Below are 23,942 nucleotides of genomic sequence, written 5' to 3'. Positions count from 1 at the left end.
AATGTTTTTGAGGGTGAAAAAATACATGATTTAGGAGTGAAAGACACAAGTTGTGGGCCCCTTTGACGTCTCAGTTAATTTTTTCGTCAAAATTTGAAATAGGGGTGATGCAATCAAGAATTTAGGTACTTAAAAAGGTGGTTTAGTAAATAAAAAAAAAACATAAAAGGTGGTATTTTCAAAAAAAATTGGACAAAAAGGTGGTTTATACCAATTTTGCTTATTTTTTATTTTAATAGGTAGTTTCTTACAACATTTTTTTTTAAGGGAAAACAGAGCTAATGCAATGACAAATTGTACGAGAGTACATGCGGGGAGATCATTACAGGACAATGATTCACCCAAATCTGTTCAGTACCAAATGACATTAGCTTAGCAAGGTTATCGGCTACTAAGTTATCATCCCTTTTAACATGAGACCAAGTGAAAGACAAAAAAGCACTACTAATCGACAAGATATCCTCTAAAACTACATCAAAATCAGACAAATAAACTGAAGCTTTCGAGAGGCGGTTGATAAGAACTTGGCTATCCGATTCTAAAATGACATTCTCATAACCATATCGTCTAGCAAGTCTCACCGCTAAGAGGAGTGCTTTCCCTTCACGAATTCTACGAGTTGCAGCAAATAAAGCCTTCCCATCATGGTCTCGAGCTACCACACCCAAACCAGCCCAACCCTCGTCACACAAAGATGCATCCGAGTTGAGCTTTACAACCCCAACAGGGGTGGAATCCATTTGTTGCTGCTTTGCTTCGGTTTACTTGGCGCAACAGCATAGATTTTCTTGCTATATAGGTCGTGTTCTTCCATAGCTTTCCTGACTCTTGCAAGCAAAATCTCGTTAGGAGTGGTAGTGCCCGCAAAAATCCTATCATTACTCTCCTTCCAAATAACCCAAGCTAAAATTGCAGCCTTCCGCTTAGTTTTACCCCCTGCCAGACCCCACCTCACAAGTAGCTCACACATTGTTTCTTCACTCTGCGGCTTAGCACCAGTGCAGCAACGTCAGACCATAGCTCATGCACTCGCCTACACTCAAAGATGGCATGGATGGGCATCAGTTTCATCCTCCTCATCACACCAAACAGATCTGGCAGAATCAATCAAATGACGGGCCTTCAACAACCCTTTTGATGGTAATGTGTTCGTGCACATCCTCCAAAGAAAGTGTCTAACTCTCGGTGATGCCTCTAATAACCCCCATAATTCAGCCCAAGCTTTGTGAAAAAGATCAAAATTGCACCCTTTACCCAGCATATAAGAAGTTTTGGTGGAGTACATACCATCGTTCGAGAAAGCCCATGTAATTACGTCCTTAGAAGCCTGCGCACCTAAAGGAATCGAAAGGATACACTTTGTGTCCCTTTCATTGAACACCGAAGAGATTAGCTCCTCCCTCCATTCCATTTTCGAAAAATCCACCAATTCATTCACATTATTCAAGCCCTCCACTACCGCACTTGTGATAAACATCCCATTTTCATCCGCAACCCAAGGATCTTTCCAAATGTTCACCGTAGACCCATTGCCAATTCGCCATATTAGTCCTTCCTTCAATAGTGCGTTCGCACTCCATATACTCTTCCATGAAAAACTGCCGGACACTCCCAAATAAGAGTCCAAGAAAGAATTATAGGGTAGTACTTCGCTTTCATGACTCGACCAAGGAGGGAATCTTCCTTATGCACAATTCGCCAAGCTTGTTTACCAAGCAACGCAATGTTGAACACCTCCAAGTCTTTGAAACCCATACCCCCTACACATTTTGGCGTGCACATCACCTCCCATGATTTCTAATGGATCTTCCTCCGGGAACCCGAACCCCAAAAAAAATTTCCCATAGCCGAACGAATGCTCTGAGTCACTGATGATGGAAATTTATACTCCCATTAAATATGCCGGGATCGCCTGAATAACGGACTTCAAAAGGATTTCTTTCCCAACGTTTTATTTTAATAGGTAGTTTCTCACGACGTTTTTTTTTATTGGTACAAAAAATTAATCTAAATAGGTAGTTTTTGATATATTTTTTATTTTTAATTATTATTATGTTTAATTTTTATTTTTTTTAGGAAAACTACCATCCTAAAAAACCCAACTAACTCATCAACTGTTTTATTCTTTTAATATATACATTTTTTAAAAAACTTTTTAGATACTCTTTTTAACATTATTTTAATATAGAAAAACAATTGCTAATTTTAAAATTGGTGATAAATATAGAAAATAAAAATTATATTGGAAAATTTGTCAATAATAAGCCAACCTTTGTCCGGTTAACTCAAAATAAGTCAACCTTTTGATTAACTAAAAATAACTCGACCTTTATAGAGTATCTTCTCAAAATAAGTCATGACCTGTTGAATTTTAAGATCACCGGTTGTTTGGGTTAATTATGCCACATGTCATTATGTAATTGGTCCTTTTATATAAAAAAAATTTGATTAACATTCAATTTTGATTAGTTATGTTAAAAAACCTTTTGTTCAATTAACAATAATATCAAATAAAAAAATAAACTAAAAAACATTTCAGCCACTTACCCACTGCCAGCCTCACTCCCCACCATCTCCCTTGCCACCGGCCGCCGAACGGCGGTCACCCCCTCCCCTGGCCCACGCGACCAACCCCTACCCACGAACACACGTATCCCTCCCAGCCTTACTTACCCGGTTACCCCTTTCCCGTTTCCCCAAACCCAAACTCAAACCCAAACCCCGACACCTACTCTTCTTTCGCTCTGTAGTTCACCAGAAATTCGCCGTACAAAATGTGGGTAATAGGCCTAATAGCTTAACATTTCTTCTGCCGATTTGTTTTCTGGTACAATTCCAATGGTTTCGAATTCTTTATTGCTTCAACGTGGTCAACGGTTGGTTTCGGGGTTGGTTTAAGGGTTTGGGGTGGAGAAGGGCAGAGGGGTCAACTCACGGTAGGGGAAGCGAGAAAGGGAAAAGAGGAAAGGGAAAAGGGAGGGATAGGTGTTTGGGTTTAGGTGGGGTGTTGACATGGATGGGGAAAGGGAGGGGATACAAGCACCATGCCGGCAAGGGGGGGGGGGAATCGCTGACGGTGGTAGAGGAGAGCTGGTGGAGATGGGGTTGCTGAGATTTTTTTTTATTTTTTAAATTATTGTAATTATTTACGTTTAATAAAATAATAAGTTATTTTAATTGAAGAATGACTTGTTTAGTAGGTTTTAGGTCATTGGACCTATTAAAAGAAAATATCTCTGAAAGTCGATTTATTTTGAGTTAATTGAAAAGTTGACTTATTTTGAGCTAATCATGCAAAGGTTGGCTTATTCTTGACAAATTTTCCAATTATATTTTATTTTCAGAATATTTTTTGTTTAATCATTGATTCACAATGTTTAAGCTAATAAAGATGATGACCCCGTAAAAAAAAATGATGACCAGAAGCTTTCTAATTAGCGAATAAACCAGAACATCAGACCCCAACACACACATGAGCAAGCGAAACCAAACTCAAGGAGAAGAACATCCTCGAAAGTCGAAACATAGTGAAGAAACAATAATAGAGAAGGGTAGTAGAAAACCCAACTTGTGATCAATAAACTTAGTCAAGGTGGTACAAAAAATGTTTCAATTAAAATATGCAAGTGAATGGCATAATAAGAAAGATTAGCTAGTCAGCAGTATATCAAAGTGTCTTTTGTGTCTCCCTCTTTTTATTCTGTATAACTATCGCAATAGAAAGATCGATGTCTTGATACAACAAATACGTATTAAAACTACTGAAGATTATTCATTACAGAAATTTGCTCTAAGAATATGATGTTCCACTTTTATGCTATGTTTGGATAAGAAATTAGAAGGGAAATGGAAGGGAGGGAAATAGGAGGAAGGGGAAGGAAAGGAAAGTGGAGGAAATGATGAGCTCCATTTTCCCTCCAAATCTCTCTAATTTTGAAGGGATGGTCTTTATTAAAGGAGGAGGGAAAATGGATCCCTCCCTCCCCCTCCCCTTCCCTCCCCCAACATATTATCCAAACAAGGAACTTTGTCTCCCTCCCTTTCCCTTCCCTTCCTTTCCTTCCATTTTTTGTTATCCAAACATAGCCTTACGGTTTGTTTGGATAGCAAAGAAGGAAAGAAAATAAGGGGAGGGAGAATGGAGGAAAGGAAAGGAAAAGAAAGGGAGGGGGAGGTGAGCTCCATTTTCCCTCCAAATCTCTTCAATTTTGGAGAGATTATGGTTGTTATAGAGAGAGGGAAAATAGATCCCTCCCTCTCCTTCCCCTTCCTTCCCCCAATCTTTTACCCAAACAAGAGATTTTGTCCCCCTCCATTTCTCTTCTCTTCTTTTCCTTCTATTTCTTCCTATCCAAACAAAGTGTTAAGGAAACAAAAGACCTGTCTTAAATTCCCTCTGGATGGCCTTGCATTTGTAGAAAACTTGCACATAAATACAAGTCGTCGCCTCATTTCCAATTTAGAAATCTCTCTCTCTTTAAAAGACTTCCCATCGTCAAAGGATCCTGTGTATCAAAGTACCAAGCAATAAGCTTTTTGACTGTATAAGCACGATAGTAATTCACTACTACTGAATTCAAAGACAAGCTATACAATATTTGACATGAGTTTTTTATATTGTATATGATAACTGATGTAAGCCAGAGAAAGAAGAGAAGAATGTACCGTCTTCAGTGAATAATGAGATTAAGATTGCTAGGCAAACACATACACTGATGTCTTCTCCTGAAAAATTTACACACAATAGTTAGTGTGCTTTCACAATTATCAACTAAATAGAAACATTTTGATAGAGCAAATTTGTATAAGCCGGAAGAATACTGATTGAAACTCCCTAATATGAAATGAATCCAATGGTATACTTAAACAAACATAGAGATAGACACTTTAGTGCATGATATATCTGATGGAAACCTCAAGTTATATGAGGATGAAGAATAGGTGTCAAATAATTTAAAGTTTGAAACAAGTTTTTTTGAAGGAGCTATGCACCATTTGAGTAGGGTCGATGTGCCTATGTGTTGTAACTCACTTCATATCAAAAGGTGAGACGTGAAAAATCATGTTTGAGTTGAAATAAAGATGACTTAGAGCGGCACAAAAAATACAAGCAGTGAGAACAAAAGTCCCTAGGTGATCATTTTCACAGGCAATAAGCAAAAAATTAAATATGTCGTTCTGTTATGCTGAAATAAATTTCAAAACTGAAGCAAATTCACTTACCATCAGGGCAACACACTAAAAGAGATTTTGCTTGGAGTAAGGTTGACCTAGCAAACTTCATTGCTGAAGGAAGATTATTTAACAGCGAAAATCGGTCCAACTTTGAGCTCTGATTAAAGAGGAAAAATGAGGAAAAAGAACAAAAAGAAAACTATTAGATATCAATCTAAATTCCAAAAAAAAAAAAAAAAGGCAGTTAGCATTTTCACTCAGTTCAATAGATGTTCCTTTTAGAGTTTTAGCTCTTGTCCTACACAAGCCCACGTGAATATATTGTGGATTATTTTTACATAATTAACAAGTTTAGTTTTTTTTCCTTCCAAGGTTACTGTCAATTCAATAGTTGCTAGATAATTTTTACATAATTACGTAAATAATGAGGTTAAATGGCTAGTGTAAGCCACCTAACACTAGACTAAGTCAAGTTTTTTTTCCTTCCAAGATCACACTTCAACCTATGCATTACACAAGGTTATACTGTCAATTCAATAGTTGCTAGATGGCAAACATGTTAGCCATTTAGAGTCTTTTAATTGATAACTAAGGAGAAACTTGGCACTCCAAATTTACACACTTATAACATATATATATATATATCTAAGATGAAATGATCAAGAAGACATACCACTATAGGCAGATGCAAATAAGCATATGAATGGTCAACATTGAGAAGCTCATTGCCACAATTCAGTATACTGTCAACATCTGGTTTAGTCGCAGCTGCCCACATAGATACACAATATAAAGCAGCACGTGAGAAACTGTAATGGCCTCATATTCGGCCTAGCCAAACCAAATATCCACTTCTAAGACAAACAAAGGAGAAAGGGGAACAGGTAAGCCAAGCTGGCGCAAGAAGACAATACAATTAATGACTGAGAATAAAGGAGGCAGCAGCAACTCAGCAAGTAATTGAGAGACATGAAGAGTGGTGCTTGGTAGAAAAAGACAAGATCAATTGAAACTAGCTAGACCTTTTTACAATCCTTGTATATACTTCATGTAGGAGAATGAGAGAGGCATGGGATTTGTATTGCGGAATGAGAGAGAATGGTAACCTCAAGTTACTAAGAGAGAGGTAACCTAAGGTTATCAAAGAGAGTGACCTCTTTTGCCATCATCAATCAAACATCAAGCTTTCATCTTTGTTTACTTGCCTTGTTTATTTCAAAATACAAAGCCAGAGAATCAGTCTATTACAGAAACTATGAGAGAGAACTGACTCCATGTCACAGAAACAGGGAAACTTGGCACAAAAAAGTGAATAAAGACATAATACTTTTTACCATATCCATTTCAAGTTTTAATATAAGTGTTGTTATGGAGATATGATAACACAACTCATAAAAACAAGTTAGTGATTATACTACAAACATTCTGAACTATGTTTACATTGTGGCTGGTGATGTGCAACAACATCGGTAACAAATGAAAGAAAGGAGAAATTATAATTGGTGATGTGCTACACAGCAGCTACAAATGAAATAAAGGTGAAAACTAGTGCAGGTGTCCAGTTTGTGTGTTGTATCAATGTTCTAATGATACTCTGGCGAACCTTTTTCCTCATAACAGTTTAGTACTAAAATTTAGAGAATAGTATTACTCTGGCAAGTACTCAATAGAATTCCTGCAACTTGGTCGTCTGAATGTTATTGGATCATGGATTGCAAATAAAAGCAAAGAAAATCAAGGAAAGCAAACTGCTCAGAATGAGCATAGCCGAGACAGTTATAGGAATATAGGGAAATGAACAAGGATATCTTAAAATTGACATGGAGAAGCAACAGACAACAAAACCAAGTCATGGAAGGCCTAAGACTATAGGGGGTTCAGTTATCTTGCGTTCTAGGTGATGTCAGACAGTTAGGCTTGATGGTAAACAAAGAACCAACCAAAACAAACAAAATAACAATAATAGTAATAATAATAGCAAACTAATAAATTACCAAGTTGAGTTGTGCTCACAGAGATATTTGTCAATCCTAGCCAACATATTGAAGAATCCCTTTTGGTGGAAGGACTTACGCCAACTTTTATACTTTCAAACTCTGAGTGCAATGGAAACTCGTGATGTCCATTGGTCTCTAAAGACTTTTGAGACTTCACCAAAATCTGAGGAGCGTCTTGTCCTCGTTGTGCCCGATATACTCTATCCTTTTCGACTATTTCAGAAACTTTCTTGTTACACAAATCAGGCCCGCAGTTTATGAGGTCATATACATGATTCCAGAAAAGGTCAGGAGTTAAACCCCTAGCCCAACTTTCTTCATCATCTCCTGCACCAGGAATATAGTTCCAACTGAACTCAGAGCTTGTCCTTTGTGGAAGAAAGCCATTCGAGGAGGATCCGGAAACAAGTATTAGAGGTGTGAAATCCCAGGAATCATGATCAGGGACTTCATTTAACCATATAACAGATTTTTGGGAGATCCATAAGGGGCGTAGAGGTTTTCTTAAGGATGCTGCAAGTGAAGCAATATCAGCACCACTCTCTTCCAACAGTGCAGTAAAGTCATCAAGGCGATTTTCAATAGAAGCCTTCTCTGTCTTAGGAACCCATAGAGGTAGATGCAAGTGACAATCCCAATCAGTTGAATTTTCTTTAGGCTTTTCTTCATTTGCAGCAGAGAAATTTTCATGTATCATGTTTTTGTACCGTTGAATAACACGATTTAATACACATGACCAAACAGGTATCGTCTTTGACATGCTATCAGGAAATCGCTTCCCTTTTCGAGTTGAATCAACAATTATACACCCACCTTTGTTCCCTAAACAATGATAGTAAAAAAATAAATAAATAAATAAACAAGTAATTCATTAATCCAAAAATTAAAGCTGAAAAAAAATCACACAGCATGAACACAAATGGACAAACAAAATTGCATCTCAATATCTCATATTCTCAAGTAAACTAGTAGGATCTTTCGGACTTTTAGTCACTTACTCACCTCCATTAAGTCTTCTACAAAGCATCGACAAATTTAGTTCCAAAACAGCAAGGCTCAAGAAGTAAAGGTCTTCAAATCCCATATACCCCCTTATTATTCTACTGGTTACTCTTATGCCCAGCATTTAACTTTCAACTTTCCTTTTTGATGCACCCCACAAAAACTTCCCATTTCCTGTTCATGTTTAATCGCTTTCTTTCTCCGATCACATTTTTTTTTAACACCCAATAATAAGATTTTCTCATTATCCACTTTATTAAATGAAATAAAGACAGACTTGATAATATCTTTTAAAGAACCAAAAACTCCATATTCCATAGCACCTTAAAATCTTTCGTTCCAATCAAACTCGAGATTCAAGCAGCCCTATATTACAACTAGTTCCGCAACAAAACACACTGCAATTTAACCAAACTGCTAAATGAATCATTGAATCCATTATTCAACCAGAATTGTGGTTAAGTTAGTAATCTCCATCAGAGCTTGTCTATAATTCTACATTTTTTTTCCATTCATTCATAATTCTAAATCAAACGTTTAAAGGATTACCAATTACTGATCTTTAGAGTTCTAATGCTATAATTGGATCAACTAATTCAAAATAAAAGGCGTAGTCTAGATTTAATCATTTACATACAAGTACTATCTCCGTTAACTTTTATTTGCAACTTTGGAATATTTTAAACTCCCTCCGTTTTTAAATACTTCATCCACTTTTCTTTTCCGGCCTTTTTTAAATATTGCTCCATTTTCTTTTATGGAAAACTTTTACAACATTTAATTCATTTTTCCAATTAGTGGACCCAACATAATACTCTCTCTCTTCCTATTCTTCTACTACTTTTGCTTTTTACAATTTTTTTATTTTTCAACTACCCCACTACCTCCATATTTTATTACTTTCTTCAATTTCTCCAACAACACAGCGCATGGAGAAATGGAGCAAGTATTTAAAAACGGAGGGAGTATGTCACAAATAATGCCCCAAAGTTGCAAATAAAAGTTAACGGAGGTAGTATAGCAATTGAACACCATTTACAACTATAACAAACATACCATTTACAATTTAAAAAATCAAATAATCGATAACTAATTAACATTGAAACTCCTTTCGGAGTACAAAATCAAAGAATCAATTACTAATTAACAAAAATTAGATATATACCAGCGAGCAGGGCGAGGTGGAGATTGAGGCGGGAGGTATTGAAAGAGCAATTGTTGGAGTGACCATCAGTGGATTTGAAGTAACAAGTGCCGCCATTGAATTGAGGCGAATACCATAAACCGCAACGAAGGTTAGCAACAAGTGGAAGACGAGGCCATAGTTGAGAAATCTCTCCGACAAAAATGGAGTCATGGTAGATTGAGAGTAAGGCGTTATACAAAGTATTGTCTCTCTTTTTTATGCTTCTTGATGCTTTGTATATGCTCTGTCTCAATGTTTCCTCTTCTATTTCCATTGATAATAATATGTAGTTTCTTATTCTAGTTTTATTGTTGGGAAGATTTATGTCTTTAATTAGGTTTTCAATATAATACTCCCTTTATTTTTAATTGTTTACTCCCTCTGTCCCCGATTGATAATCACTTTTGAAGAAAAATCACGGGAATTAAGGAGAATTAAATTACATTGAAAAAGAAAATTTACCTTGGATATGCAAAAAAAAGTAGTGAGGGAAGGTAATTTTTGCAAATGTTAGAGAGTTTTGATAAAAAAAAAATAATATCAATGGTACTTGAAAAAAGCAAATGTGACTAACATTTTGAGTCACCAAAAATGGCAAAAGTGACTATCAATCGGGGACGTATTAAATTTTGAGATAAATTTTTAATATGTATGTCAATTATGTAGTAGGCATGTAAATGAGTAATAATAATATTGGTAATTTTTATAAAGTTATAATCTAATATTTTTTTTGAATAAAATTATAATTTAATTTATACTTATGAAATATATTGATATTTTATCAAAAATAAAACTCTCAATTAACAACTTTATCCTAAAATTCTATCCAAATTTGATTGAAAATAGAATTTTAAACTAAATTCTTTTTTTTTCAATGAAATCAATTAAAATATATCCAACTTTAACTCTCCATAAGTAAAAACTATAAAAGTTGTATTTTAAGATAGTATTTACTGAGACGAATTTAAAAAGATGTCACCCATATATATTTTTCCTTACATATCATTCATACAAGACGGTCAAAGAAGGGGTGGTGATTAATATTAATGTCAAAGCGGGTTAAGTAAAAATGAATAGAGGAAGTAGTATTTGAGGAGCTTTTAAAAACATATATAGTCACGATGATGTATAGTACTACCTTCGTTACATATGCAAATAATATGTAACGGAGATAGTATTTAAATACACAACACTCAACCAAACAATTCTTAAAAACGACATTAATCCTGAAAAAATAGACATATCACACTAGCATCAGGATTACAAAGTATATTGTTCCTTGAACCTATTTCGTACATCTTTATTCTTCAATTTTTGATAGCGTTTCCGGTACTCCGAATAGTCCCGGATTTAGCCACGGAAGCTGGATTTATAGCTCTCCTAATCTTGAGTATGTTCCAAGCCGTCCCAGCGCAATGTCCAGCGGTTGCAAGGGCATCATCTGTGGCTTGCCCTGCATTTTCTCCATACCTAAGATGATAAAATGATAGCATTTTGTGAATTTAGTTAAACACAACAATAATTAAAGTAAGATTTTCTCGATTAAAATATGTCTTTTATTTTCTAAAGATAAGTATTTTTTTACGTCACAATAACAGTAATAATAAGGTGATAAAGTGATCGTTAAAAACCTGTTGGAAACCATCCTAACCGCAGCCCCGGAGGTGGCTTGGAGAGCTTGTTGCTCAGCAGCTTCCGCAGCACACATTATCTTATCTGTGCAATCAAATTTGACAATTACATTAAATATACTTTCATTCACACATTAATCTACAACTTACTCTACACCAAACAATCAACACACCAACAGTAACACGTAATATAACAACTACTTTTGCCGCACAATCTTAAATAAATCTAACCTAGCTCATTGATATACTAGTAAATCCTATAAGGTATATAATTGTGGTATTAAAATAACATACCAACAGCATCAAGAGAAGCTAGGAGAACTTCTCCAGGCATCATAGAGAAAAATGCTCTGCCTTGTTTGGAATTAACCAAGGGCCCCATCACTGATCCAGTGGCTATCCCAACTCCATTTAGCATAGTTTTGCTCATTTGTTGTGTTGCATTTGACAAATTTCTTGCACTAATTATGCAACCATCCAAACACGGTACAAAGTTAATTAAGGATAAGCATAGTATTGATGCTACTTCTTTTTAATTAGTCACTAGGAAATAAAATCTAACTATTATAGCACAAGATTTACCGCTTTATGCTTTGATTCATGGCATTGTTTTTTGCAGCAGTATTGTTGTTGCTTTTAGTCTTTGCAAGTGTGGCTCTCCCATTCTTGTTCTCTTGGCTAAGAATCATATTCCCTTCACTTTGCACCTAGTAAAAGCGTATCGAGCTTTTTATTTACCATACATGCTTGGTAGTTTCACAATTTAAATTTTAAAATAAAACTTGTTATTATGATAACATTGTGCGTTATTCATTACTTTTTAAAGGTCCAATCCGCCCAATATCATACACAATTCCTACCATTATCCCCTTGCCCGACCCCCGACCCCCTCTTTTTTTTTTTTTTTTTTTTTTTTTTGCTTAAATGAGGACTTAATATAATTCGAGTTTGCTATTTGGTTACTACTAAAGTCCCATGACCTCGATGTACTCCGTAACATTTTTATCGGCATTATAGCCGTAAAAAAAAAAAAACAAAAAAAAAAGGGTAAAAAAGAAAAAAAAATGAAAAGGGAAAAAAAATAATAATAAAAAGACACTAATTTTTTTAGTTGCTTTCTCAGTTAGCTTACATAACCCAAATGAAACTCAAATGATTGATCAAACACTATAGAATTGAACTAGTATAATCTAGACGTGACCTAATAAACAATTAAACAATATGGTTGGAACTAAAGAACAACATATATATCTAAGCAATATACTATCATACCTGGTTGGTGTAAGCATTGCTACACATAAAAATGCCCTTAACAATTTGGCCAGTTCCTCCAGCAATTGCCCTAGCCAATACACCATTATAAGCTTCAACCTTAGGGGCAAACTCCTTCCAATCAAGATCATTATTATTTCTCCCTTTCGTCGTGGATGAGCAAGAAAAACAAGAATGTTCTCTAAGGAAAGAATCCAAGGACCCTAACAAATTTTTGTCACATCGGTCTGAGAAACTCACCCCATAATTCAAAGGATCACCTCCTTTCATGGGCAACGTAAAAAGATAGTGAAAAGCATCAAGCTTAACCACGGGCTCATCTTTCGTGAGTGGCCATTGTAGGTTATTCGCGACCTTGATGATGGTTGCAAGGGGTATATTTTGGTCAGAAAGGATGTATATAGAGAAATCTCCTCGTCCTAGCTCTATGGTTTGTCCTTCTTCCATCAAGTTGACTATACATCCTGGTATACGGAGCAAAAGCTCGTGCTTGATTGTGTTGGTTTCGATTTTTATTTGGTTAGATGACCGCGATTTTGATGAAAAAGGACTAAAAGACATCATAGTTTTAATTTGTTAAGGTTTTGGGTATGTAGGAAGAACTAAGGAGTACTAGCTAAGGTACATGCATATACTAGTATGTATATGTAGTAAAGCTAAGGCCAAATTAATTAAGGGAGACAATAAAGGGTAGGAAAGAAAAATGTGTGTGTGAATAAGATTAGAAGATCATAAGTATATATTCTGTTGGATCAAGTAGAGCATAGCTTTACTAAAAGAGAGGATAAGGGAATTTGATTATAAATAGTGGTACGTACTATATGTTGCAAAAGCTAGTAATAAGGAATATATTTGGTAAGCTAGGAACACCTTTATTTAGGTACTTGCTAGTTTGGAATAGTTTGGCTTTCATGCGTTGGGCTAGATGAAACCTACTTATCATTCATATTTGTTTCATACTTATGTGATGGGGGATTGATTCATTTCCCATAAGACACAAATTGTTGTGCCAACAAAGTCATCCGATCTGATCTCTCATATTGTTCAGTTGATTAATATGTCATTACATACTCGTCTCTTGAATTATTATATTAGTACAACAATGGTTAGTTAGTAGTTACTTATAAATTGATGGGATCGTGCAGTGAAAACTGTGGTTTATTATTATTATTATTATTGAGAACATGAAAAGTGTGGTTTATTAGTTGAATTAAGGCACACCATTGCATTGGACATACCACACACATACTTGATCAATATTATTAGTCAAATGAGATCCTTAAATAGGAAGAGCATAATTATTCATAAATCTATATTATTAAAATACAAAGACCAGAATAGACACGATTTATAATAACTTATTGTAGACCCAACCTTCTTGTATACCATACGAATGTGATTATATCATACGAGATGTGATTATATTACTACAAAAGTAATTACATCATTTTGAAACTGTTATATAAATGTATAACTCAAAAAGTGAATTTATCATTATAAAAAGTATCAAATAGTAAATTACATCATTTCAAAACATGATTTTTAAATTTTATCATCCTAAAGATAATTATATAATCTCATTAAATGGTTTAATATGAGATTATATAATTCAAAATATGACTCACAAAAAGATAATTATATTATCTAAAAAAGTGATTATATCATCCAGAATGTGATTATATTATTTGAAAATGTCAAATTTTGGGTCTACAATAATTTATTGTAGACCGGGTCCATACAAGACCCTTTGTTATTAAAAAGTAATTTGGACTTGGATTATGTAGATATAATGTTTAGATTAAATTAATTGCTATCAAAATCTAAAGTGTAAATTCGGAATATTTTAGTTAAACCCCACTTTATCTTAAATAGTAACACTTTGATTTAAGACAATTAGTATTATGTACTCCTGGAGTACTATGGATCATGGTACTCCTTACATAATATATTTGAGTTATTTTGCATACAGTTATTTTGTTTAAATGTTGTGTTATTTTCTTACAACAATATATTATTTACTTATTTATTACTTCAACCCAACTCATGCTATTTTTAATTTACATTTAATTAACAAATAACATATATATAAATTGAAATAATAATAAATTCACATCAAAATAACATTAGTAGTGTTGAGTTTTAAGGCATCTTGAAGAGAATCAAACATTTTAGAAGATACTAAATTTCTGGACATAAACACATTTATACCCTTAGAATTATCTTCAAATCAATTGATTTATAAGAAACACAGAAGATTAGAAGAAGAAAAGGGAGAGAAAAAGTGCGTTAGATTTGGAGTTGGAGTAGTGAGAGGAAGAGAGTGAGGTTGATTCCTAGAAACCCAGAAAATTGGAAGAAGAAAGGAGGGAGAAAGTGTATGATTTTGAATTGGAGTAACCGAGAGGAAGAGAGAGTGAGTGCGGGAGGAACATGATTGAGAAAAATGGCGAAATAACATACATGTATTTAAAAATAACAAATATATAATTTGAAGTAACAAAGAGTTAACATCAAAATAACATGAGTTTTATAAAACCTGGAGTACCGTGTCATGGTACTCCAGGACTATGCTAGAAATTGCGGATTTAAGATAAAAATAAAAATAGTAACACTTTGATTTAATGGGTAGGAGGTTAGCCTCTTTTTCCATTTTGTCAAAATAAAAAATAAAAATAAAAATTGTTGAGCTAACCCAAAAAGTCACAAGGCAAAAGCCTAATTCAGGATTTGTTTGATATCGTCGTGGTTTTCTGTTTTTTGGTTTTTTGTTTTTCTATTATGACATACGAACCCTAATTTAGGGTATTACTAGGTTAGGTCCCGTGCAATGCACGAAATATTTTAATTTTCATTATTAAATTAGCATTATTTTTAATAAAAAAAAAATTCTAAAATTATTGTGAATAAATTTTTACCAAAACATAGTTATTTTCTTATTGTTTCATGTCTTTACAAAAATTTAAATATTGAATATCTCGTGAAAGAGTTTTTTTAGTACTTTAATCAAATGATTATTATAAAATTATGTCGAACGACTGCTTTTTAAAACAATTGATAATTAGCGATTGATTATCATCTTAACGGTCGGTAAGTAGCGAATGTTTTCAAAATTATTTGCTAATATTTCATTTTACCGATTGATTTGATGCCCATCGTTAATATTGGTCGCTAAAAACGCGTTTTCTTGTAGTGATCTTTGATCGTATGGGTAATTTTAATTTTTCAAAGACAAAATCGATGTATTCTTTTTATTTTTTACTATTAATCAAAGAATATTTTTTTTTCCTAATTTAGTAATTATTATTGTCAAGTACATGAAGATAATATATTCTTACAAAATGATTCTCAAAGATTGCATATTTTAAAGTAATTATATGTTGCCAAAACGTCAAAACACATATAGACTTATAGTAGTTGCATATACGTCCATTTATAGAATGTAAAAGATCTTTACTTATTTTATATAGTTATCGATGACAATTATTTTTGTACATAATGTAATTTCCTAAAATATTAAAGTTTTTTTTTTTAAAAAAAAAAAAAAAAAAAAAAACTAAGGACACACCAGAAATTGACATGTGTCATAGCTGGTGTGTCTTTTAGTATATAGTTATTGATGATTGATGATTGTCCTATAATGTATCAAAAACTAGTTAAATTTATTAAAATTATGATAGTTTTGAAAACTAAAAACAAAAATGTGAAAATATATATATATATATATATATATATATATATATATATATATATATATATATATATATATATATATATATTTTAATTTTTTTTAAAAAAAGAATTGCCCAAACAAGGCCTCAAGCTTTTCAGTTTTCACTAATTTTACATTAAAATTCATAAAGACCAAATTGCCCTTTTTTTTTTTTTTTTTTTTTGTAATTCCGATATCTGCCAAATTTCCTTTTGTTTGTCTCTCCTCTCTGTTTTCACCGAACAACAACCTTAACCAGTGGCCGGTCACCATCTTCTCCTGCGCCGCTGTGATAACCGGCAACCTCCAGTTGCCCGCATTTTTCACCGGCTACAATGCTCCGTTTTTTCATGGCATTAGTACAATTTTAGCTATGAACAACACTGTGCTGCTTCTTCAGTAACGCCCCAAAACTACCATCTAAATTTGGAGGAGGTAAATTTTTTTCCCCATTTTTAAATCTTCAAATTTTGGGAATTTTATGTTGTATTTAGGGTTTGTAAATCTGAGTTCTAATTTGTCTATCTGAAATTTAATTAAGTATTTGTTGAATTTTGATTTTCTTGGGTTTTTGTTTTGATTGTTATTGTGATTGTTGTTTTGGGAACATAAAAAATATGTCTAATTAATCTTGATTATGAGATTATCTTGGTAGTTCTAGAAAATTATGTAGATTTTTTTAGAACAAGTAAAAAAAAAAAAAAAAAAAAAATGGTTCCACTGTCATATAATGTAAGTGACTTTGATAGAAATTGGCCTTTTGTTATGGAATTTCTTATTGGATGCCTCCATTAGGAACCGTAACTGCGTCGCGTAACAATGGTGAACCTTCATGGTGTTGGATACCTTTAGGGAAATTTGATTTTATAAAAAGAAACTAGTTCCTTAATGTTGGTTGTTATTGGGAGATTTAGCAAGATGAAGGCTGAACTTATGAATAGTGATGTAATGTCACCATTTTCTTTGGAAGTTGTAAGTGATTGGGAATTTTGGTCGACAACTCAATGCTTTGTTTGAGGTTCTGCGGTCCTCAATGTGATATGGACTTCCAGTGGGGGAAGGAGGGAGGGGTGTTATAATTTTTGGTACAAGTTCTATCAGGCATCCGGATTGGTTTTGGGTGGAAAAAAAGTTTTTGTTTAGTGTTGACATTGCCGTAGATATTGGAAATCATTGTTAACTGAAAAGTGGCAAATTGGCGATAGAGAACTATTCTAGAATGTGTTTTTTAACCGTACCATCTAGTTCAAGACATAATAGACCTATAGAAGATTAGAAGCAATCTTAATTGCCTTATCTTGCTGGTAAAAACCTAGTTTTGTGTTGTAACTTTGATGTATTTGTATGCTACTAATATTGCTTCATGAGATACAAGGGGGACTTGGTAAATTTTGGACTTCATGATACTTATCCCACAAGTATAGAGATATGGTTTTGCGGCATTTTTTTTTGGAAAAACTATTTGAAAAACAAGTACTTTTTTTTGATAGAAATTAAATGCATAGTGCTTCTTTTCTGGCAAAATTAGCTAGTTTGATCAAGCCCTTTCCAGTCCTGTGGGTTTTTTTAGAAGGACAAATAACATGCTACCAGTGCACTCATGTAAATGCTGACACCATTGCAGGAAGGGAGAAATAGCTGACTAGGCAAGCAACTTATTGCTGAAAAATGGTCAAAGTGTAAAGATTGAAAAGGTATGGTCGGAGTACTTTTTTTTTTTGGGAAAAATTGCCCGGAATAATCCCACCTTTGAGCCATCCGCCCAAAATAATCCCACCTTTGGATTATTTTTAATTATCCGACCTTTATTGTCAATCTGCTCCTAATGGTCCCAATTAACCTGTGTAACCGGGATAGGTAATTTTTTTTTTAATTAAGTTTAATTTACAAGTGTCATCACGTGATTGGTAAAAAATATGTTTTATTTTAATTTTGTTTTAAGAAATGATTGTTAGTAATTAACATTAGTTAATTATTTTTAATTTCTTTTTAAAAAAAAAACCCTAAAATTTAAACCAAACCCTAGCCCCATCACGACCCCAGCTACCTCCCTGACCGCCCCTAGCGTCGGCCTAGACGAGGCTCAGAGCCACTAGCTTCCCCGCACGTGGTTCACCGACCTCCCCTCTACCCCTTTCCGTCGCCACTAAACCACCACAACCAATCAACCGTTACCGAAATCAAGGTTGAGGCTAGGTGGTAGGACTGGGTCAATGGCTTTAATACGGTCGCCGGTAGGGAGATAGGTTAGGGTTTCGTGGGGCAAGGGGTTGGGGGCTGGGCGTGGGATCTCATTGGCAGGGGTAAGGGGTTTGTGTGCTAGTTGGAGTCGGGGTCAGGGCTCGTTGGCAGGGGTTGGTGGTTGTTGTGGCTGGTTGGGGTGGGAACTGGCGGTGAATCGAGGGTTTGGATTTAACGAGGCTGGTTGGTGGTTCTGGGGGAGGAGTGTTAGGCTGGCGTGGGCGGAGTCGGAATTGGCGCTGGAGTTAGCATCAAAGCCGACTTCGGGTGGTCGGGGCAGGGATTCAAGTGGCGGTGGGGTGGCTTGGCAGCTAGTGGGGTGGCTTTAAAATAATTAATTGTTTTTTTAAAAATTTTTTCTTTACAAAAAAAAAAATTTAACTTTTTTGTTTAAATTTTTATTTCACATTTATTTTTTGTACCAAATCACAGGCCGCCACGTGTCAGGTAACCTATTATAACAAGTTACATGACCGGTTGGGACCATTAGGAGCAGATTGACTATAAAGGTCGGATTATTTAAAATTAATCCAAAGGTGGGATTATTTTGGGCGGATGGCTCAAAAGTGAGATTATTCCGGACAATTTTTCCTTCTTTTTTTTTGGAATATCAGAACTTCAGACGGATGTAAAGTTGTAACAGAACATTGGATCTTGATGATTTCAAGATTGCTCATATTTCAGATATTTAAGTGAATTCTGCTTGTATTTGATGGTCTTACAGGGGGTGTACCATAGAACAATATGGAGGATCCTCCTCCTGTTAATAGCCCAAGAAGAGTTCTCAGCCTGTCGAGGAAAAGGAAAGGTGTTGGCTCCTCCCTGAATGTTGATAATAAGGCTTCTGGATTGGGTGTATCTGGTCAGCATGGTCCAAAACCAGCTGAAGTATATGGCTTTGTGGGTTCTATAACAACTATTGTTGCAACAGGTATATTTGATATTCGTGTCATTTTCTCGTGGAGTATTTTGTTTGTGCTTTGATTGGGTTTTATGGTATAAATAAATCTGCTTAGATCTGCATATGTTGTACTTTTTTTGTTTTCATTCACTTACAGAACTTTTGTTACATTTGTTGAACAGCTATATTCTTCATATGGGCATATGTTCCTGAGCACTGGTTGCATTCTATTGGGTTCTTCTACTATCCTAGCAGGTGAGCTGTGCACTTCTTGTATTTTGACTCTAAATAAACCAAGCATTTAATCTACAAGAGCAGCCTCTACTGTTTATCAAGCAATGTCTCCCTGGCTTGCAAGTCTACACTTTCTTAGGGGTGAGGAGGGAAGCGGGCGGGGGGTGGGGGGGGGGGGGGGAGGGGGAGGGGATTCATCTTCTTATTGGAAACTGAAACAATTAAACAGAGGCATAACTGGTCACAGAGGAGTTGCAACCTTACAAAAAAATTGATTTTTTGACACTGAAGGATGCAGATCATTGTAAAAATTCCCATTGCCTTGGTGCATCAAGCCTCAGGCATTGTATAACAAATACTGTGCTGGCCAGCAGGTTAAAAATCTTCTTTCACTGCTTCTTGACTTTGTCGGTTACACTTTAATTATGCTATTGAACTTGCTCCCCATGCATTGGTGCTTGGTCATTTGGAGTTCTAGACTTCTAGTGCTATCCTTTTTGGGATTTTTGCCCTGATTTTATGTTCAACTACTGTTGTTTATCAACCTATTTGGCAATATGATGATGATTTAGTTTGTTTCTCATTCTAGGTACTGGGCTGTAGCTGTACCAACTTATTGTATGGTCATAATAGTCTTGGGACTGGCATTTTATATAGGCCTTAACTTTATGGCAACTCCTTCTCCAACCTCCTTAAATGTGATTTATGGTAAGCTAATTCTGGAACCTCAATATCTTGAATGTTTTCCTTACACTTGCATTGTTGAGAACTTGAGATCAGACATGACTTTTAGTGCTGTTTTGCATGACAGATGAGCACAGCAGAGAGCCACAAAATTTCAAGACATCAACTGTTGAAGATGATCAGCCTATTGAACCTATCTCGGATATTGGCATCAACCAAATAAATGAGCTTATGTTTAGAGATTTGAAGTGACAAATGTTTATGTTGACATATGTGGACCAAACGTTGAAAATATCTGGTAAGCGGTTTTGCTTATAGCACATTGCATTGCTTGTCTGATTAGTTAAATAATTGTAAGGCTAACTCGTAATAACATCAAGGGCTCAGTAACATATATGTATGCTTTTTTCTGCCTCTACACACATAAGTGAATATAAGAATTCTTTTTTTAAACCTTTGAAGTAAAGAATTTCCCTCTGCATGAGTTGGATCAGTGATATCTTTAGGATTTTTTGCATGCTTGAGGGATTAATAATATATTACATTTATACTCCTGCTAACTCAGAAGTAATTTTAAATTGAATTCTAAAAACAAACTAAAATGAGTATAATTTTGGTGGTTTTTTTTTTTTTTTGGGGGGGGGGGGGGGTTGCAGGGCAGTAGAACGTTATCGAGGTTCAAGCTCAGATAATACTGAATCAAGATTAGAAAAATTCAAATGTTGTGAGCATGGAGTTGCCTGACTTGGCTCTGCATCTGGTTTGGTGGAATACGCCGGCCTTTTTGGAATCATAATGTGTTTAATTTTGTGATTGAGAATGGCTGAAATTTCCAACATGGATGGTCTATCCTCCTGCTTTTCTTGAACGCATAGTAGAGCAACTTGCATACATCTCATTAGCTTATATTTTGAATTTGAATCGTCTAATGATGGATCCGCAAACTCCTTGCATTCATCTTCTTTCCACAATTCAACAACCATATATATTTTTCAAAATTAGATTTTTCATATACAGGATTTAAATCTCACTATATAACTTAGCTGGCTGCTTAATTACTTGCATATTCCAAGAGGTTGTATCCTTCATTAGCACCATAGAATTGGTTATTTCTCTTACCACTTATGATTTGTAGCAGCAGCACTCCAAAGCTATAAACATCATGTTTTCTTGAGTATACTCCTTGTTTTACATACTCCGGAGGGACATATCCACTGCCAAAATATGATTAATTTGTCAGAGTATGACCTAAATAATTGGTGAAGAACAAGAATACAGGCATAACCATATACTCACTATGTTCCTACAATCTTGCTTGTATTTGCTTCATATTCATCTGTTTGGAATATTCTTGCCATGCCAAAGTCTGAAATCTTAGGATTTAAATCTTTGTCAAGTAAAATGTTACTAGCTTTTAGATCTCGATGTATGATCGTTAGCCTTGAGTATTCTTGCAGGTACAAAAGGCCTTGAATAATTCCTTCAATGATGTGAGCACGCTTTCCCCAGTCAAGCTGCAAACTTTTCACAGGATCTGTAATGATTTGAAAGACACAGAAGAATCAATAAGCTGGTAGAACATTATGTCCATGTTTTCAGCAGTTCACTGACTAGATTTGTTGTCATCGGTGAACTTAGTCAAACAAAAGCTATACCGAAGAGATAATAATCCAAGCTGCTATTTGGAAGGTATTCATAAATAAGCATCTTTTCTTCTCTTTTCACGCGAAATCCCATAACTGCTCAAATCCTTGGCGTGATGCTTTTGAAAGTCTCTTTACTGCAGTCTGCAGTTTCCTGTCCTGTCTTTATATGCTAAAGTCCTTGCATTTCATCTTCTTTCCACAATTCATATGCCAATTCAACAACCATATATATTTTTCAAAATTAGATTTTTCATATACAGGATTTAAATCTCACTGTATAACTTAGCTGGCTGCTTAATTACTTATGTATTCTAAGAGGTTGTATCCTTCATTAGCACTAGAGCTGTCAAAAGTTGACCCGACCCGAAATACCGACTCAAACCCGATTATTAACCGACCCATCTGAACCCAAAAAAAATGGTGACCCAAACCTGACCTGACCCGACCCGACCTGAAACCAACCCTAGACCCGAGTATGTGATACCCAAACCCGAACTAACCCGGAGATGACCCGACCCGAATGTAACCCTTTAATTATTGACCTGAGCCGAACCCGACTTGAACCGAAATTGACCCAAACCCGTTTTTACCCGTCAAAACCCGAATTTAACTCGACTTGTTACTAACCTGACCTGAATTCAACCCGACCCGTTCCTAACCGACCCGAATTTAACCCAACCTGTTACAAACCCGACCCGAAATCAACCGGACTTGTTATTGACCTGACCCAAATTCAACCCGACTTGTTATTGAGCCGACCCGAATTTTACTGGACCAATTACTAACCCGACCCAAAAATTCAATCCGATATGTTACTAACTCGACTCGAAATCAACATGACTTGTTATTGACCCGACCTAAATTCAACCCAAATTGTTCCTGACTCGATTTCAAATCACCTTAAATGCAATTTAGACCACCTTATTATTGTTGATCAAAGCATTTTGTCTAGGGAGACTAAGTCGGTCAAAGCCAGCAAAAGAAAGGAGCATCATCCTCAAATTTAAGAGTTAAATATAATATATATTTGTTGAACGGTCAAAGTAGATAATTATCTTCCTAATTTATAGACTATAGTTCCCTAGTATATTGCCATATATATTATAGTCAAAAAAATTAATTAGCTTGATAAAAATGATAATTATCTATTTGTAGTTAGTTGAACCCGAATATGACCTTGCTTGGAAATGACCCGACCTGATTGTAACCTGCAAATTATTGACTTGAACATAACCCGACTCGACTTTGAGAATGACCCGACTTGGAAATGACCCAACCTGATTATAACCCGCAAATGATTGACTTGAACGAACCGAACTCGACTTGAACCGGAGAATGACCCGACTTGAAAATGACCCGACCTAATTATAACCCCCAAATTATTAACTTGAACCGAACCCGACTAAAACCCGAGAATAACCCGACCTGTTTCTAACCTGCAAATTATTGACTTGAACCGAACCCGGGAATTACCTTAACCTGTGTACTCACCCGACCTATTGTTCACCCGACCCAAATGTAACCCGACCTAAACCCCACCAAAACCCGATAAGAAGTATGACCTGACGTGACCCGACTCAAACATGACCTAACCCAAACCCGGCCCGCATAGGTTATGGAATTAATCCGAATTGACTCGACACGAGTTGACCCGACCCACTCTTACTGACCAAAACCTGACCTGTTTACTTGAATCGACAGCTCTACTCGAAACCTCAAAAATTTCTCAAAAACCGTGGATATTAGCCTTCAATTTTGGAATTTTTTGACTTTTTCTTACTCGGAAATAAAAATTGCCGAAATGTTTACCAAGGTCCCTAATATCCTCTGGAGTCTAATTGCTTGGGTGGAACCATCCAATTTGCCTTTAAATGACTAATTTACCAGTTTACAATTTTCATTGATTTCATTAACTCAAGTTTACCAAGAACATTTATGACAACATATAATGATCATATATGGATCCAAACGGCATTATATGACCCCGAGATGTATCCTCTAAAATCTCAATGTTTTTCGACACCGGGCCCCGAAACATCCGAAATTTCTCAAAAAGCATGGATTGCCTTCAATTTTGGAATTTTTTAACATTTTTTCGTTCAGATATAAAAATTACCGAAATGTTTACCATGGTCCCAAAAACCCTCAGGGAGTCTAATTAGGTGGGTGGAACCATCCAATTTGCCTTTAAACGACCAATTTACCGATTTACATCTTGCACCGATTCCATTAACTCAAGCCTACCACGAACATTTATGACAACA

At 35.3% G+C, this 23,942-nt stretch overlaps 5 protein-coding genes and 1 pseudogene across 6 annotated transcripts; 1 reads left to right on the top strand and 5 right to left on the bottom strand.

The window, feature by feature from the left end:
* Window positions 1–278: 278 nt before the first annotated feature.
* Window positions 279–740, bottom strand: LOC145636133 (uncharacterized). Its single transcript, XM_081687593.1, has one exon. The coding sequence runs from the start codon at window positions 738–740 to the stop codon at window positions 279–281; it is 462 nt and encodes a 153-aa protein (XP_081543719.1).
* A 299-nt stretch (window positions 741–1,039) lies between these two features.
* LOC145636130 (uncharacterized) lies at window positions 1,040–1,792 on the bottom strand. Its single transcript, XM_081687590.1, has 2 exons — window positions 1,713–1,792; window positions 1,040–1,598 (listed from the first exon to the last, which is right to left on the bottom strand). The coding sequence occupies exons 1-2, from the start codon at window positions 1,790–1,792 to the stop codon at window positions 1,040–1,042; spliced, it is 639 nt and encodes a 212-aa protein (XP_081543716.1).
* A 1,812-nt stretch (window positions 1,793–3,604) lies between these two features.
* On the bottom strand, window positions 3,605–9,716 carry LOC145634234 (tRNA A64-2'-O-ribosylphosphate transferase-like). The gene is made up of 6 exons (XM_081685658.1): window positions 9,340–9,716; window positions 7,170–7,994; window positions 5,849–5,943; window positions 5,224–5,332; window positions 4,666–4,725; window positions 3,605–4,505 (listed from the first exon to the last, which is right to left on the bottom strand). Exons 1-6 carry the CDS (start codon window positions 9,632–9,634, stop codon window positions 4,348–4,350), a joined length of 1,542 nt encoding a protein of 513 aa, XP_081541784.1. The 5' UTR covers window positions 9,635–9,716; the 3' UTR covers window positions 3,605–4,347.
* A 708-nt stretch (window positions 9,717–10,424) lies between these two features.
* On the bottom strand, window positions 10,425–12,949 carry LOC145634233 (senescence/dehydration-associated protein At4g35985, chloroplastic-like). The gene is made up of 5 exons (XM_081685657.1): window positions 12,264–12,949; window positions 11,574–11,698; window positions 11,286–11,452; window positions 10,992–11,076; window positions 10,425–10,830 (listed from the first exon to the last, which is right to left on the bottom strand). The coding sequence occupies exons 1-5, from the start codon at window positions 12,825–12,827 to the stop codon at window positions 10,668–10,670; spliced, it is 1,104 nt and encodes a 367-aa protein (XP_081541783.1). The 5' UTR covers window positions 12,828–12,949; the 3' UTR covers window positions 10,425–10,667.
* A 3,288-nt stretch (window positions 12,950–16,237) lies between these two features.
* LOC145634232 (phosphatidylinositol N-acetylglucosaminyltransferase subunit P-like) lies at window positions 16,238–21,933 on the top strand. 2 transcript variants are annotated; one of them, XM_081685656.1, is made up of 7 exons: window positions 16,238–16,407; window positions 17,597–17,666; window positions 18,938–19,144; window positions 19,297–19,369; window positions 19,938–20,056; window positions 20,160–20,330; window positions 21,490–21,933. In XM_081685656.1, the coding sequence occupies exons 3-6, from the start codon at window positions 18,958–18,960 to the stop codon at window positions 20,282–20,284; spliced, it is 504 nt and encodes a 167-aa protein (XP_081541782.1). In that variant the 5' UTR covers window positions 16,238–16,407; window positions 17,597–17,666; window positions 18,938–18,957; the 3' UTR covers window positions 20,285–20,330; window positions 21,490–21,933. The 2 variants fall into 2 exon arrangements, with proteins under 2 accessions (XP_081541782.1, XP_081541781.1); XM_081685655.1 differs by lacking the exon at window positions 21,490–21,933 and adding an exon at window positions 20,689–21,007.
* Window positions 21,084–21,769, bottom strand: LOC145636123 (cysteine-rich receptor-like protein kinase 10 pseudogene; annotated as a pseudogene).
* Window positions 21,934–23,942: the final 2,009 nt, after the last annotated feature.

This window comes from Chenopodium album, chromosome 6, assembly GCF_948465745.1.
Source record: "Chenopodium album chromosome 6, dcCheAlbu1.1, whole genome shotgun sequence".
Lineage (NCBI taxonomy): Eukaryota > Viridiplantae > Streptophyta > Magnoliopsida > Caryophyllales > Amaranthaceae > Chenopodium > Chenopodium album.
This window is presented reverse-complemented; position numbering and strand designations above follow the sequence as displayed.